This window comes from Hypanus sabinus, chromosome 5 (assembly GCF_030144855.1).
Source record: "Hypanus sabinus isolate sHypSab1 chromosome 5, sHypSab1.hap1, whole genome shotgun sequence".
Classification (NCBI taxonomy): domain Eukaryota; kingdom Metazoa; phylum Chordata; class Chondrichthyes; order Myliobatiformes; family Dasyatidae; genus Hypanus; species Hypanus sabinus.
The window spans coordinates 62,129,249-62,145,397 of NC_082710.1; the positions used below are offsets into that span (position 1 = coordinate 62,129,249).

The 16,149-nt window shown below is 41.6% G+C and overlaps 1 protein-coding gene across 1 annotated transcript; it reads left to right on the top strand.

Annotated features, from left to right (window-relative positions):
* Positions 1–1,321: 1,321 nt before the first annotated feature.
* On the top strand, positions 1,322–12,329 carry rps6 (ribosomal protein S6). Its single transcript, XM_059970019.1, has 6 exons — positions 1,322–1,456; positions 3,099–3,230; positions 6,256–6,466; positions 7,341–7,487; positions 8,984–9,141; positions 12,192–12,329. Exons 1-6 carry the CDS (start codon positions 1,451–1,453, stop codon positions 12,285–12,287), a joined length of 750 nt encoding a protein of 249 aa, XP_059826002.1. The 5' UTR covers positions 1,322–1,450; the 3' UTR covers positions 12,288–12,329.
* Positions 12,330–16,149: the final 3,820 nt, after the last annotated feature.

The following is a 16,149-nucleotide window of genomic DNA, read 5'->3' on the forward strand; positions in this document are numbered from 1 at the left end:
ATACACAGCTTGTATTAACATATTGAGTAAACCTCCAAGGTCCCGGAGAAAAATCATCCAACTAAACAGCTTTTAGATAGATTCTGGGAAAAGTAAAGAAAGGTAATCAGAAGTTTTTCATTGACTATGGAAGGAAAAGTAGAAAGGACAGGAATTAGTAATAAGGCAGTGAGTGCTACAATGACTTTTCCTGGGATGCCTCAGTGCCTTTGTGAAGCACCAGAGGTGGATCTTAAATTATTCAAAAGCAGACAGAAAAATAAAGTAAGTGATTTTAATTCAAAATATGGTTGAATGTTATGTAGATAATAAGTATAATTTACAAGTGTACACAGATGCTTCAACAGTAATAGTAGATGACGGGTAGGATTGGTAGTGCCTGATTTTAACATGAAGAAGTAGTTGAGGATAAATGGTGATTTCTCAATGCATACGGGTGAAATGACAACTGGACTATTCACTTTGCAGTGGGTGGAGAAAGTGAGACGGATGAGAATTGTAATATTGTCTGATTCTAGCACAACAATCAGGAGTCTGAACAATTTACATTCAGAGGCAAGACCAGACGTTATGTGTGAGATAATACAAGCCTCATTTAGACTTAAAAGGGATGCTGTGTATGCTTTATGTGGATCCCAGCACATGTTGGTATTAGAGGGAATGAACAGGTAAATTAGCAAAGGGGCAACTAGTCGTGGACATTCGAATAAATTACACAGTAAAGGAGAAATAGAAAGTACTATTAAAAGTGAAATTTTAAAAATGTGGAGCAAACAATGTAATGAAGAGGGAACGGGAAGGCATCTTTACCAATATCTAGAAAGAAGTGGGATGGTCGAGGAATGCAGGAGAGAGGAGTGAAGAGGTGATAACATGGAGAATGATGGTTAACTAGTACATTGTTTTTAATGAAGACACACAATAATGGGAGGTGTGGGTATTGTAATTAACAAGAAACGGTCGAACATGTACTGGTGAGATGTTCAAGATATGATCAAGAGGTGGTTGGTTTCAACGTTAACAGGGAATAAAATACAATTTATAAAAATACAACCGCATTTTGCAGAAAGGATCACCGGATTATTGTTTTAAATATGTAGTACAGCTCCTTAAGAATACCAGAGTTTTTCCACACAATTTTATACAGATATAAATACATAGGATGTACATACTCTACCCCACCCTCCAGTTCAGAAGTGGTGGTAATACACCTCAGAACTGTTTGCCTCTTGAAGAAGGAGGAGTATATTACATTCGGTGACTGGGAAATCGCTCCGAAACGATAAAGCAGCAAATTCAGAAGAGTGCGCGAGCGCCGATCCCGCGTTACACCGCGCCTGCGTGGGAAACCACAAGTTCTCGCGAGACGTCGGACGTATGTGTCTGCGCGGAGCGGAAGCGCCGCCTCTTTTTTGACGGTGGCTGAGGGACGTGGTGTTGCTGGTTCGACATGAAGGTGAGGCAGCGGGACCGGGTTGCCACCACCGCTCCAATACTCCTGTCTCTGTGTGTCAGATCATCTCTGTAGGCGGCGGGGACACTGAGCCGGCCTGCAGCGTCTGCCGTTGGCTCGGATGGCGATAGATTGAGATGCTGCGGCCGGAGGAGAGGGAGGAACTGCGAGGCCTCGGGCCTTGGTCTGAGAAAGCAGCGTTACGGCGGGCAGGGGCGGCCGGGCCCGGGACTCAGCTCAACGCAGCGCCGGCTGCAGTGTTGTATGAGTGGGCCGTTGGCTTTCGTGGTGTCGGCAGAGACAAGGAATAGCCTTGCCCGTAGACACGTCTGGAAGTGTGGTGACCAGTGCTGCAGTCAGTACCTTAGCTGTGGCCTAACCAGTGATTTACACAGTTAACCATAACTTTCCTATCTTGCATTCAATGCACTGACCAATAAAGGAGTATGTCTTTTTGGTTGCCACATTTTGTTGGAGTTAGTAGTCTCTAAGTACTGTAATGCAGAGGATTCCCGTTAATTGGGGGTTCTTCGGGACCAGTACATTTGGCTCAACTAGCAGAAGTTACATGGCAATATTTAAAGGGTATAAAAAAGTCAAACTACCGCTTAACTGGGTAACAATTTATTTAAATGAAATAAGGATAAATTTAAATGCTAATAATGCCTCTGAAATGACATAAAACGATACATCAGTTATCACTGAAGGAAATCATCTGCTGATTGACTGTAAATGAACAAAATTAGTTCAGACGCCTAGTGCAGGTAATGTCATACAATTCTTTAGACAATTGTCTCCTTCAAGTTACTCATAATTCCTAACTTGAAGTAGTGAAATGGTTTCATTTTCCCTTCTGGATGTTTCTGGCATCTCCAAACCTGAATGCTTGAAACCAGGATGGGTTAAACAGTTCTGAAATGTCTTGCTGCTTATTTCGATCAGTGACAAAAATCCCTTGAGGTTTGAACACAAATGCATGCAACTGTCCCAATTAAGTGGTATAGTGTCCCAAATAGAGCGAATCCTGGCTATTTTCTGTTTGTCCCTGTTAACCAATGGCCCAATTAACTGAAATTCATTGGTGTTCGTGTATCATCTTCAAATTAATAGTCCTCCCAAAGTACACTTAAATAAGATTAAATTTCTCTGCATCTTAGCAACTGATTAATATCATGTATCTTGTGGCTGTCCTTTACACCTTTTTTTTTAGTCACATGCAAAGTAACAATCTGTTTAGACAAGCAGGAAGTGGCCTAGCACTGATCCATTAGTGCATCATTGTCCACATTTCCAACACAAAAGCAACCCTCTACTATCATAGATTACTTTTATTCCAATTTGCCAACTTGTAATGGCTTTGACGTACTGGACCAGTCTCCGAAGCCCGCGGGGCCCTTTCCTGGAGTTCATGTATGTGGCAGCTGCACTGTTCACGTCAGCACATTTTGTTAGGTTTGAAAATTTCAGCCATTGATTTGAATGGATTGCACCTAGCAAATCCGCGCTGAATATGTTTTCCAATGACTTTCGTGGCATTCCTAGGATTGTAATTGGTTACTTTATCCCTGTAGCCTTTCTTGAGCAAAGAAGGTGGAATGTTGATTACTTGCACAGACTAAAGTGTCACTATGTTCTCTTTCTGCAGTTAAACATTTCTTTCCCAGCCACTGGCTGCCAGAAACTGATCGAGGTAGATGACGAGCGTAAACTGCGTACCTTTTATGAGAAGCGTATGGCCACTGAGGTTGCTGCTGATTGCTTGGGGGATGAGTGGAAGGTGAGTCTCAGTAATGTGTTTGCATCCATTAACTGCCAAAGCATCTTGTGATGTCTTAAATAGAATGTCCTAACAATTTGCTTTCAAGATGACACTGAACTGCAACCTCAGTTTTGGTTGCTTTTTTTGTCATGAGGATGGTTGTAGGGAAAGGAATGGGAAGCTTAAGGGGAAATTAGAGGACAGGCTGGACTCTTAAGTCTTTGCTCTGCATTTGAAAGCAGTGGTGTAGACATGGGCACCTGCGGGCTGGGCCGTGATGTCCAACAGGATGTCAGACCAAGAGACCAGTTGCAAACAGCTGATGTGCCCCCCAGTGTTGGCGTGGGTGCTAGTCGGAGTGAGACTGGAGTGCAGAGGTGGCTGTTCGGTGATCTGTGGTGCTGAGGATTGATCAGAAGTCAGGACTGGAGACCTGGGTCTGAATCTTGGGAGTCCACTGCTGTAGATGAACACACCAATGTCTGAATTCGCTGGAGGCCAAAGAAGACGGTTATGTATTCTGCCAAATGTGTGAGCCTGTGGTGACACTTGCAGGCTGCCCCAGCACACCCCTGGTTGGTTGGTTGTTGACACAAATACTGCATTTCACATTATAGATATACTTGGAAACCAGTTGCTAGCAAGGTGAAAATCTATGATAGATACAGACACTGGTGTTCATTTAGCATCTAGCTTTCAGGAAAGGTTTGGGTATGTTGTTTTGTGTTTCCAGCTTACACCGTGTTATTGCAATCCATGGAAGATACAGTTGTGCACATCATGTTGTTATAAATTTATTTTGATTGTGATTCACATAATGGGACTTTTTTTTTACAGACATTTATTTGTGGAATGGAATGGCATAGCTTCAGTGAGAAGACAGTATTGATTGTAACCATACCCATGCACTACCTTCCAGCCTACCCATCAAATTAGATTTTGAGTTCATCCTAAAATTTAAATTTGTGTTACATCATGTCTTTTGGTACTGCATTGTCAGGAGAGATTTATGGTTAAGGCATTAAGTACAATCTCCATTCTGGTCTTCAGTTGCGATGTATGAGTTCTTAAGACAATATATTTCAAACTGTTGGAAAGGAATTCTCTGGTTATTATCACATTGCTGTGTGGGCTGTTTCTTTCAGCACATTTTGAGCTACACTTCAAAACCAAAAAAATGGCTCTTCAAAATAGTAGTTTTATTTAAGTACTGTGACCTGCTTCCTATGAGGCACAAGAGTATTCTGCACTCACTTGAATGAGTATACCCCTCCAAACACTTGAAGCTCAGCATTATCCAGGACAAAGAGGCTTTCTTGATTGTCATCACATCCACCATTCCAAACGTACATTCTCTCCTCCACTGGCTGTGGTACATCTAGAAGTTACTCATATGGGGTACTTTGACAGTTCCTCCCTGATTTCCCCCTCATCCTCCTTGTGTTCCCCTGCATGCCGTGCAGTATGCTGATCTGAAAATGTATTACTGTTGCTTGCTGGTCCAAATCCTTGCATTCTTGAAGTGGTTCAAAAAGTTTGCTCTCCACCAAATATACAGTGCCTATAAAAAGTATTCACCCTCAAGAAGCTTTTGTTTTATTGTTTTACAACATTGAATCACAATGGATTTAATTTGGCTTTTTGTCACTGATCAACATAAAGTCTTTCATGTCAAACTAAAAACCAATCTCTGCAAAGTGATCTAAATTAATTACGAATATAAAACACAAAATAATTGATCGTATTCACCCCCTTCGAGTCAGTATATGCACCTTTAGCAGTAACTACAGCCTTGAGTCTTTGTGGTTAGGTCTCCCAAATTATCAATTATATTGAGGTCAGGACTCTTGACTTGGCCACTCCAGGACATTAACTTTGTTGCCATTTCTGTGTAACTTAGGCTTTATGCTTGAGGTCACCGTCTTGCTGGAAAGCAAATCTCCCAAGTTGCAGTTCTCTTGCAGGCTGCATCAGGCTTTCCTCCAGGATTCCCCATTGTTTTGCTGCATTTGCTTTACCTTGTACCTTCACAAGCTTCCAGGGCCAGTCACAGTGATGCAGCTGCCACCGTGCTTTATGATAGGGATGGTATGTTTCTGATGTGCAGTGTTTGGCGCATTTAGTCTGATGGTCAAAAACCTCAATTTTGGTTTCATCAGACCATAGGACCTTCCAGTTCACTTTGGAGTTTTCCCACATGCCCTCTGGCAAACTCTAGCTGAGATTTCATGAGTTTTTTTTTCCAATAATGGCTTTCTCTTAGCCACTCTCCCATAAAGCTGCAACTGGTGAAACATCCGGGCAGCAGTTGTATGTGCATTCTCTCCCATCTCAGTCACCGATGCTTGTAACTCCTCTAGGGTTGTAATGGGTCTCTCGATGACCTCCCTCGCTAGTCCCTTTCTTGCATTGTCGCTCAGTTTTTGAGCAAGGCCTGCTCTAGGCAGATTGACAGCTGTGCCATATTCTTCCCACTTCTTGATGATTATCCTAACTGTACTCCCAAGGGATACTCACAAATGAGGAAATCTTCAGATGCTGGATGCTCCAGCATTTTGTGTGTTCAAGAGATACGGAGTGACTTGGAAATTTTCTTGTATCCATCTCCTGATTTGTGCTTTTCAGTAACCCTTTTGCGGAGTTGCTTGGTGTTGCTCTTGTCTTCTTGGTGTAGTTTTTGCCAGGATACTGACTCCCCGCAATAGACCTTTCAGATAAAATTGCATTTTTATTATAGTCTATTGAAACACCTTGACTGCATCAGTGATTGGTGTATCATATTAAAGGAGGTGAATAGATATAAAATCAATTATTAGATCACTTCATAGGGATCTGTTTTCACTTCGACAGGAAAAGACTTGTGTCAAGCAGTGTCCAAAAAAAGCCAAATTACATCCAATGTGGTTCAGTGTTGTAAAACATTAAAATATGAAAACTTCCGAGGGGGTGAATTATTTTTACAGGCACTGTAAATGCTGAGTTTGCTGGCAATACCTAGATGCTAACTACTTTTCTCCTTCCATGTTGTACATTCTTTTCACAGGGCTATGTTGTGCGAATAAGTGGTGGCAACGATAAGCAGGGTTTCCCCATGAAACAAGGTATCTTAACTAATGGCCGTGTGCGTCTGCTACTGAGCAAGGGCCATTCCTGCTATCGCCCCAGGAGGACTGGTGAGCGAAAACGCAAATCTGTCCGTGGATGCATTGTTGATGCCAATCTCAGTGTCCTGAATTTGGTTATCATTAAGAAAGGTGAGTGAATTTTGCATTCTGCTAGCAATTGAAGAGAATCTAATTGTAGATGTTAAATTTGCCACTTCATTCTGAGGAATTGCTGTAATTTTCTTTGCAATAAAATAGCTCAACAATTTATTGTGTTCTTCAATGAGCAATGAATGTCATTTATCCGTTTTCATCCAGGGAAAAAGGTGGTAAGCATTGCCTGCAGCACAGTAACAGTACAGACCGTGGAGACCAAGTTTTGATTACCAACTTCAGAGTTAAGGAAAGGGGGTGGGATCACCAAGGCAAAGGGGAGAAGTCAGCTAAAGAACTTGCATATTTTAGGTAGTGAGGTGTTTCATTTGTACTGTATTGACTGAATACTGATAAAGTATAATGGTTTTAAGGATTGGAGTGTGGTGAGGGTTACTGATCTCAGAAATATTACCATGCAGGACTCTTAATGAAAAGCATCTCTGTTGGGACACTTTCAATGCTTGTGCATTGCTTGTCTTGTTCTGGGAAATTAGGTTGGTGCTCTTCTGCCAAACCCTTTCTTCCCTGTAATCTTCCCCTCCCCAGACCACAACCTATTTCAGGTTTTGATCTTCAGTCGGTGACTGTTATTCTTGCTCCTAGTCTGTTCAGGGCCACAGAAGAGTTTCTCTTGTTTAAGCACCGTCTGGTCTTCAGATCAATACATTACATAGCGTACTTATTCGACTAAGCAGGCAATGCCCACACCCTCTGGTCATAGTGAGAATGGATATTTCCGGAACAATTTTTGAGGGGAGTTGAGCAAAACTCAAGCACAGTAGTACATTACGTCTGGGCTTAAATAATTTTGTTGATACATTTGATACAGGAGTGCTTGACGGAACAATTTAGTATTTTTTCTGAATAGGTGAGAAGGATATCCCTGGGCTAACAGACAACACAGTACCTCGTCGTCTTGGGCCCAAAAGGGCTAGTAAAATCCGCAAGCTGTTCAACCTGTCCAAGGAGGATGATGTGCGCCAGTACGTTGTACGGAGACCTCTGACCAAGGAAGGTAGGTTCATTTTCCCTGAGCTTTGCATAGAAGCAGCCTTGGCAAAAGTGATGTGCTCTAATCACTCCTCGTTTTTATCCATGTCAAAATTGGCAAGTGGCGTGTCCTCCAATTTCACCTGCATATTGTGCTGGGTGGCCAGGTTCAGCAAAGATAATTCCATTGACCATCAAATGAATTGGTTAAGCGCTCAAATCTGCCCTAAAGTTCAGTTTTCAATTGTCCATTGCATTCGGCACCTTTGTAAAATGTCAATTGCCACGTGGATGCTAACGGTCATCTCCTGTGCTTCACTGTCATCTTTCTTCCCCACCCCCCCCACCCCCACTATAATCTTTGTTTCTTTTCGTCTCTTGCTAAACCAAACCACTTGCAGATTTCATGCATAACTGATATTAAGCTGAGGCTAATTACCTCAGACTCCTGGCGTTCTTGCTTTGACTATTTTTGCTGCTGAAACTTCTGTCTTTGTTATGTTGTGAGTATTCTGCTTAATTTCAGTCTTCTGTCCTAAATAGAGATTAACAAAGCCTTTGACTTCCCAGCCCCCCAGCATCTCAAGTCTTAAAATTATCAGTTTTGTTTTGTGCTTCCGAAGTCTTGTCCCTTCCTTTCCATATCCCTACATGATACAGACTTCTGTGTCTGTATTTCTTGGTCTCTTGGCTGTCCCCAATTTTAATCATTCCACCAGTGGCAACCCTAAAGTTTTGAATTCCCGTTGCCCCTTTCTTCTGAGGCACTACTGAATTGCCAGCAGTTTTGCCACTTCTTAATATAGGTGTCCCCTGCTTTTTGAACGTTTGTTTTACGACAACTCGCTGTTACGAAAGACCTACATTAGAACCTGTTTTCGCTGACCAAAGAGGATTTTCATTTTTTAACTCCAAATCGATTTTGGCTCGCTGTCTTCCCGATTTTGATAAGTGAAACTACACTGTACCTACAATATTTCTACTTTATATAGGGTGAATATTTATCATATAATTCCTGTTTTTACTATATGTTAATGTTATTTTAGGTTTTATGTGTTATTTGGTATGATTTGGTAGGTTATTTTTTGGGTCTAGGAACGCTCAGAAATTTTTCCCATATAAATTAATGGTAATTGCTTCTTCGCTTTATGACATTTCGGTTTACAAACAGTTTCATAGGAACGCTCTACCTTCGGATTGCGGGGGGAACCTGTGTATCTTAGATTTTTATGGAAGTAGTTTGACAATAATTCTGTGCTGTATAATGGAACATTTCATCATTATTTGTAGCTTAATAAAATAATATCCAGATACAGTCCAGAAAATCCTATTGAAAGCATTGCTGTACTTTTTTGATGTCCTGTGGGCCAATTGCTTTTTAGATTAAAGGTTTAGATAATTACAGTGGACTAAGTATTCATAATATATGCCACTCTAAATGACATTCATGCTTTAAAAAAGTTTGAATTCTGTTAAAATTTTCTTTTTGTAGTTATCTTGTGTTCTGTCTTTAATTTCCAGGTAAAAAGCCTAGAACCAAAGCTCCTAAGATTCAGCGCTTGGTAACTCCTCGTGTTCTGCAGCACAAACGTAGACGCATTGCCCTGAAGAAACATCGTACCCAGAAGAACAAGGAGGCAGCAGCAGAATATGCCAAACTTCTGGCCAAGAGAATGAAGGTGGGTTGAATTTTTTTTTGAATTGCTTGTTTCTCTGCATCTTGCTAACTCATGTCCCAATTTGTCAATGTGTAAGAGCTCAGGTAATATTACTATTTGGACCTAAATAATTGTGTTTAGGCTGGGATTCTCCAAAGCATGACCTTGAATAGAATCTTGCAGACAAACTGTATGGTTAGCACTTAAAACTAAAACTGCAAGCGTGGGAAACCTAAAAGGTAAACAGAATTGTTAAATTTAGTCAACCATCATCCATGCAAGATAAATAAGCAATTAACATTTGGACCTATTACTTTTGATTATCTGAAACACTTGTTCAAGACAATAATTGAAAATATGTGCAGCCGGCTCCTTAAATCTGCATACATGTATATCAGCCCAGCTCTATATCCAATCAATAACCTATGACAGCATTCTACACTATCCACAATTTTACAATGAGACATTGATGGGATGCAGAGGTGGAGAATTGAACTCAAAGGCAGTATAGGGGATTCTTGACAGTCTGGTGGAACAGAGGGATCTTGGGGTCCATGTCCATAGTTCATTCCCTTCAAGTTGCCCCACAAATTGATAGGGTTGTTGAAGCATCTTTTGGATCAGCCATTGTTGAGTGAACAGTATTAGGGTGGTCAGACTTGGGCTGGAACTTGTTTAAGAAGTTGGAGATTTAACAACTGCAGGCAGGATGGTAATTTAGGCAGTAGAATGCTCCTCCTGTGAGATGAAGGACTTCAGCATACCTGATGGTCTCCCTGTTGGCTACATGTGCAGGAAATGCATCTAACTTCAGCTCCTGGTTGATCGTCAAGGAGCTGGAGCTGGATGCTCTCAGGGCCATCTGGGAGGCTGAAAACTTCACTCAAAGAGCAAGCTTCAGGTAGTAGGAGAATTACGGGGATTAAACAGTCAGTGCAAGCTTCTGCTGTGGCCATTCCCCTCAGCAACAAGTATACATACCCATTGCTGGGTGGTGGAGGGGCACCACAACAGCAGCCAGGCCAGTGGCACTATGGCCGGCTCTAAGGCTCAAGGAAGTATAAAGGCGGATATAGCAGATTCTGTAGCTGCAAAAGAGAAGACAGGATGATGTGCAGCCTCCCATGTGAGTCCAGGGTGTCAAAATAAGGTAGATGATTTTTTTAGCGCAGTTACAGATTGTTGGGTATGATGTTGTGGACATCAGTGGGTCATGGTGTTCAGTGGATCGCCATTGGAAGCTTAACATCCATATATATATTGTGTTGAAAGGACAGGCAGTGGGCAGAGGGACAGTGTGATTGTGGTTTTTAAAAAAAATAAAACCAAGTACTTAGATGCGACATAGGATAAGATAAGGAATCTTCGTGGTAGGATTAAGAAACTGCAAGGATAAAAATAGGGTTATATACAGGTCCCCAAACAGTATCCAAGATGTGCGATATAAATTCCAACAGAAAACAGATCTGTAATAAGGGCAATGTTGTGACAGTCATGGGGGGATTTCAGTATGCAGGTAGATTGGGAAAATCGGGTTGCTGCCGGATTCCAAGAGAGGGTATTTGTAGAATGCTTATGTGATCACTTTTTAGCGAAACTTGTGGTAATTCTGGATTAGGTGTTGTGTAATGAACCAGATTTGATTAGGGAGCTTGAGGTAAAAGAACACTTGGGAGGTAGTGATCATTGTGATACAGCTAGCTCACCCTGCATTTTGAGAAGGTAAAAGTTTTACAGTGGAATAAAGAGAATTACAGGCATGAGAGGGAAACTGGTCAAAGTTGCTTGGTAGGATAAATACATCCCAAAGGTGAAGTATCATGAAGGGCGGATGAGGCAACGGTTGCTGATAGGGAAGTCAAAGACAGCATAAAAGCAAAAGAGAGAACTTAAAATATAGCATGAAAAATAGTGGAAAGTTACAGGATTGGGAAGCTTTAAAAACCAACAAAACTATAAGGAGAGAAAAGATGAAAAATAAAGGTAAACTTAACAATAATATCAAAAGAGGATGCCCAAAGCTTCAGATACGTGAGTAAAAGAGAAGCAAGGGTAGCTATTGAACTGCTGGTGGACAGGTAGTAATGGGGACAAAGAATGGAGGGCAAACTTGGGTATTTTGTGTCAGTCTTCACTGTGGAAGACACTAACAGTATTGCATAAGTTTGGGAGGGGGGGGCAGAAGTATGTAGTTGCTATTACCAAGGAGAAGGTACTTAGGAAGCTTCAAAGTCTAATGGTAGATAAGTCACCTGGGCCAGATGGTGACACCCCATGGCCCTGAAAGAGGAAGGTGAAGAGATTGTGGCAGCATTAGTGATGATCTTTTAAGCGTCACTTGATTCTGGAAAGACTGGAAAATTCAACATTTCATTCCACTCTTCAAGTAATGTGGAAGGCAGAAGAAAGGGAATTATAGGCCAGTTAGCCTTGACTTCAGTGGGTGAGGTGTAGGGGGTCCATTAATAGGGAAGTGGTTTGAGGTGTTTAGAGGCATGTGATGAAATAGGCCAAAGTCAGCTTGGTTTCCTTGAGGAGACATCTTGCTTGGCAAATCTTTCGTAATTCTTGGGGGAGATAACGGGAGGATAGACAAAAAAAAAAGTCAGTGGATGTTGTTTACTTGGATTTTCAGAAAGCCTTCGATAAGGCTGCACAAGTCTGCTTAACAAGATAGGAGCCCGTGGTATTTCAGTAAAGGTACCAGCATGGAGTGGAGATGGGCTGACAGTCAGGCGGCACGGAGTTGGAATAAAGGAGGCATGTTCTGTTTGGCTGCCAGTGACTACTGGTGTTCCGCGGGGATTGGTTTCGGGACAGCTTTTTGTGTAGAATGAATGAAAAATGGAGGGTTGTGGGAGGAAAGCAACATTTGTAGACCAAAGGGTGTTGTATCTTTCTGTTTTAAATCCCCTTTGAGGTGTATTTGATCCAGGATGCATCATCCTATTCAGTATGGCATTCTTTGGATTTATTTTGATTACTACATATTTAGGATGAGGGACAACAGTGATTACTAAGGGGTCGTGTGGGTTATGGAATGTTGTCAATAATCTTTAATTTTGTTGCAGGAGGCAAAGGAGAAACGTCAAGAGCAGATTGCAAAGAGACGACGTCTTTCTTCACTCAGGGCCTCAACGTCAAAATCTGAATCTAGCCAAAAGTAAAAATGTTGGCTGGATTGACACATTAAAAGGTTTTTGTGGAAATTTGCTTAGTGTCTTCACTTGTTCAAAACTTGTATCAGGTCAACAGTGTTCTTGTGGGTTGGTCTCTACAAAGGAGTTATTTATTCATCTTGGTGGGGGAAGCATCTGATGTTTCATGGAAATGGAGTACAGTTGGGGCTTATTGTTATTCTCTCTTGTTCAGCCATGTTTCTGTCTATTCCTTTTGAGTTTCACATACTGAAATCTGTGCAATTCCTTTTTTAAATTGTGTAATCTATCTGCAGCCATTGGACAAAGGATTCCAGGTCCCCATATAAATTTTCAAGAAAAGATAACAGGCCATAGAAAAGTACAGCACAGAAACAGGCCCATCTAGTCAATGCCAAAGCCATTTAAACGGCCTACTCCCATTGACTTGCGCTGGGACTATAGCCTTCCATACCCCTATTATCCATGTACCTATCTAAACATCGCAATCAAGTTCACATGCAACACTTGCACGAGCAGCTCATTCCACTCTCTCACGACCCTCAGTGTAGTTTTTCCTCATGTTTCCCCTTAAACTTCTCACCTTTAACCCTATGACCACCGGTTGTCCACACAACCCAGTGTTAAAAAGCCAACTTATATTTATAACTCAGGTCTTCCAGGCCAGGCAATATCCTTTTAAGTTTTCTCTACTCTTTTTACATACTTCCCACAGGAAGGTGACCAAAACTGCACACAATACTCCCAACTTCGTTCTCACTAACATACAACTTCAACATAACATCCCATTTCCTGTTCTCAATGCTTTTGATTTATGAAGGCTAATATACCAAATGCTTTCTTTACAGTCCTATCTACCTGTGACACCACTTCCAATGCATCATAGACATATATTCCCAAATCCCCTTCTGCTGATGTTCACTGTAAGATGTACTCTGGTTGGTTCTACCGAAGTGCAATACTTCATAATTTTCTGCATTAAATTGAATCTGCCATTTTTTCCAACTGATCCAGATCCCTCTATAAGCCACAACAGCCCACCCCACTGTCCACTACACCCCCAATCTCATGGGTTGAGCAGTCCACGACAGGGAGTGCATTAAAGGGTACCTTTTAATCAGGACTGCAGTCAAGATTTTAAAGCCAGAGTTGCATTGCAGTTCCTTATAGTGAAGAGCAACCAATCAGCAAACAGCAGTGCGTAAAAGGTGCTACCTTTTGGTCAGGTCCACGTACAAGATTTTAAAGGCAGAACTTGCGGCCAGTTTTCTGAGTTGGACAATCACTGTCAGAGAGCTAAGTTAAACAGGACGGTGATCGAAATTTTAAAGGCAAGAGTTCTGTGGCAATTTATGAAAAGGAGCCTGGACCAGCGACCAATTGGCTTTTGGGATTGATCAGCAAGAGTAAATGAAAGAAGGCAGGTGTGGGAAAGCAGAGAGATCCCAGTGTCCCTGACTACAACTGCAAGAAGTGCATTCAGCTGCAGCTTCTAACAATCCAGGTTAAGGAGTTGGAACTGGATGTACTCTGGATCATTTGGGAGGCTGAGGGTGTGATAGGACAATTAAAGAGGTAGTTATGCCCAAGGTGCAGGACACTGGGTGGCTGGAACAGGAAAGGGATTAAGGAACCAATGCTGAGTACCCGTGTGGCCATCCCCCTCGACAACCGGTACATCACTTTGAGTACTGTTGGGGGCTGACCTAATAGGAAAGGCAGTGGTCAAGTCTCTGGCACTGAGTCTGCCTCTGACTCAGAAGGGGAAGTGGTACTCTGACAATAGGGGATTCATTAACTCAGGGAATGGACATGAGGTTCTGTGGAAGAGAACTAGATTCTGGAGTGGTATGTTAACCCCAGAATGTCATGGTCTAGCCTATCAACGGATGTTGGCAAGACCTCAAAGTTAGGATTTGAAAGGCTGAGCATGGTGTGACTAGTGAGCTGTGTATGTTTCAATGCAAGAATTATAGAAAAGGTGGATGATGGAGCTGGTTTACAACAGAGGCGATGTGTAGTGAGGAGAGGCTGTTGATAGGGCGAAATTGCGGCCAACAGGATGAGTTGCAATGTAAAGGGACAAAATTGAAAAGGGCGAACAGGACTGAAGGTGTTATATCTGAATGTATGTAGTTTACAGAATAAGGTCAATGATCTGGCAACAGTTGCAGATTGCCTGGATGATGTGGGTCATGATTCATGCTTGGAGCCCAATGTCCAAGGATGCACATTATAAGGAAAGCGGAGGGGGAGCAGCTTTGCTTGATTGGTAAAAATGAAATATAATTAGGAAGAGGTAACAAGGTGAAAAGGTGTTGAATCCTTGTGGATAGAGCTAAGGAACTGCAAGAGTAAAAAGACCCTGATGGGAGCTGTGGTCTACAAATTATAACAGGAGATAGAAAATACATGCCGAAAGAGCAATGTTACAGTAGTCATGAGGGGTTTCAATATGCAAGTAGATTGGGAAAATTAGGTTAGAGCCGGATTACAGGAGGAGGTAGTTCTAGATTGGGTGTTCAATGAACCAGAATTGATCAGAGACCATAAAGTAAATAAACCTCTAGGAGGCAGTGATCATAATAAGATTGAATTCACCTTGAAATCTGAGAAGGAGAAGGTATATCAGTATTGCAGTGGAGTAAGGGGAATTACAGAGGCATAAGAGAGAAGTTGGCCAGAATGATAGCAGAGTAGCAATGACTGGAATTTCAGGAAGCGATTTGTAAGGCACAGGATGTATATGACATCCCAAAGAGGAAGTATTGAAAGGAAAGATGACACAAATGATGGCATATAATAAAGCAAAGATTAGTGGGAAGTTAGAGGACTGGAAAGCTTTTAAAAACAAGCAGAAGGCAATTTAAAAGGTCATTAAAGTAAAGATGGAATATAAAAGTAAGTTGACCAATAATACTAAAAGAGGATACCAAAAGTTTCTAAAGTGTAAAGAGGCAAGGGTGAATGGCAGATGAACTGAAGTATTTTACATCAGTCTGCACTGTGGAAGACGCTAGCAGTATGGTGGAAGTTCGGGGGTGAGGGATCATGAAGTTTATGAAGTTCTTAGGAAACTAAGGTCTGAAGGTAGACAAAACACTTGGACTAGATGGTATAAATCCTAGAGTCCTGAAAGAAGTGACTGAAGAGATCACCAGATTCTGGAATGGTTCCAGAAGACTAGAAAATTGTAAATGTCACTCCACCCTTCAAGAAGAGAGGGAGGTAGAAGAAAGGAAACTATAGGCCAGTTAGTGTGACCTCAGTGTTTGGGAAGAAGTTGGAGTCGTTTATTAAGGATGAGGTTTCAGTGTACTTGGAGGCACATAATAAAATAGGCTGTAGTCAGCATGGTTTTCTCAAGGGAAAATCTTGGAATTTTTTTGAACAAGCGAGATAGACGAAGAAGAATCTGTGGACGTTGTGTATTTGGATTTTCAGAAGGCCTTTGACAAGCTGCCACCATAACAAGTTACAACTTATGGTATTGCAGGAAAGATTCTAGCATGGATAAAACAGTGGCTGACTGGCAGGAATCAAATAGTGGGAATAAAAGGAGCCTTTTCTGTTTGGCTGACAGTAACTAGTGGTGTTCCATGGGGGTCCATTTTGGGACTGATTCTTTTTGCATTATATTTCAATACTTGGATGATGTAATTCAGTGGTTCCCAACCTTTTCTATGCCCTACACCCCTAGGAAATGTTTGATTAATGTTTGCACCCCCTAAAAAAGTAATATCACATTTGAAGATGAAGAAGTCTGATTTCTAATTTTTGAACCACATACAATACTATTGGTGAACAAGTTGAACTTAAAAAAAATGAGCTTTTAACAGCGCATAAAATGCAAATATAAATTGAGCAATTA

Bases quoted from the DNA above. Each gene is read 5' to 3' on its own strand.
- rps6 (XM_059970019.1), top strand. The intron at 3,231-6,255 runs GTGAGTCTCAGT...TTCTTTTCACAG, and splicing joins GCTTGGGGGATGAGTGGAAG to GGCTATGTTGTGCGAATAAG. The intron at 6,467-7,340 runs GTGAGTGAATTT...TTTTCTGAATAG, and splicing joins TTTGGTTATCATTAAGAAAG to GTGAGAAGGATATCCCTGGG.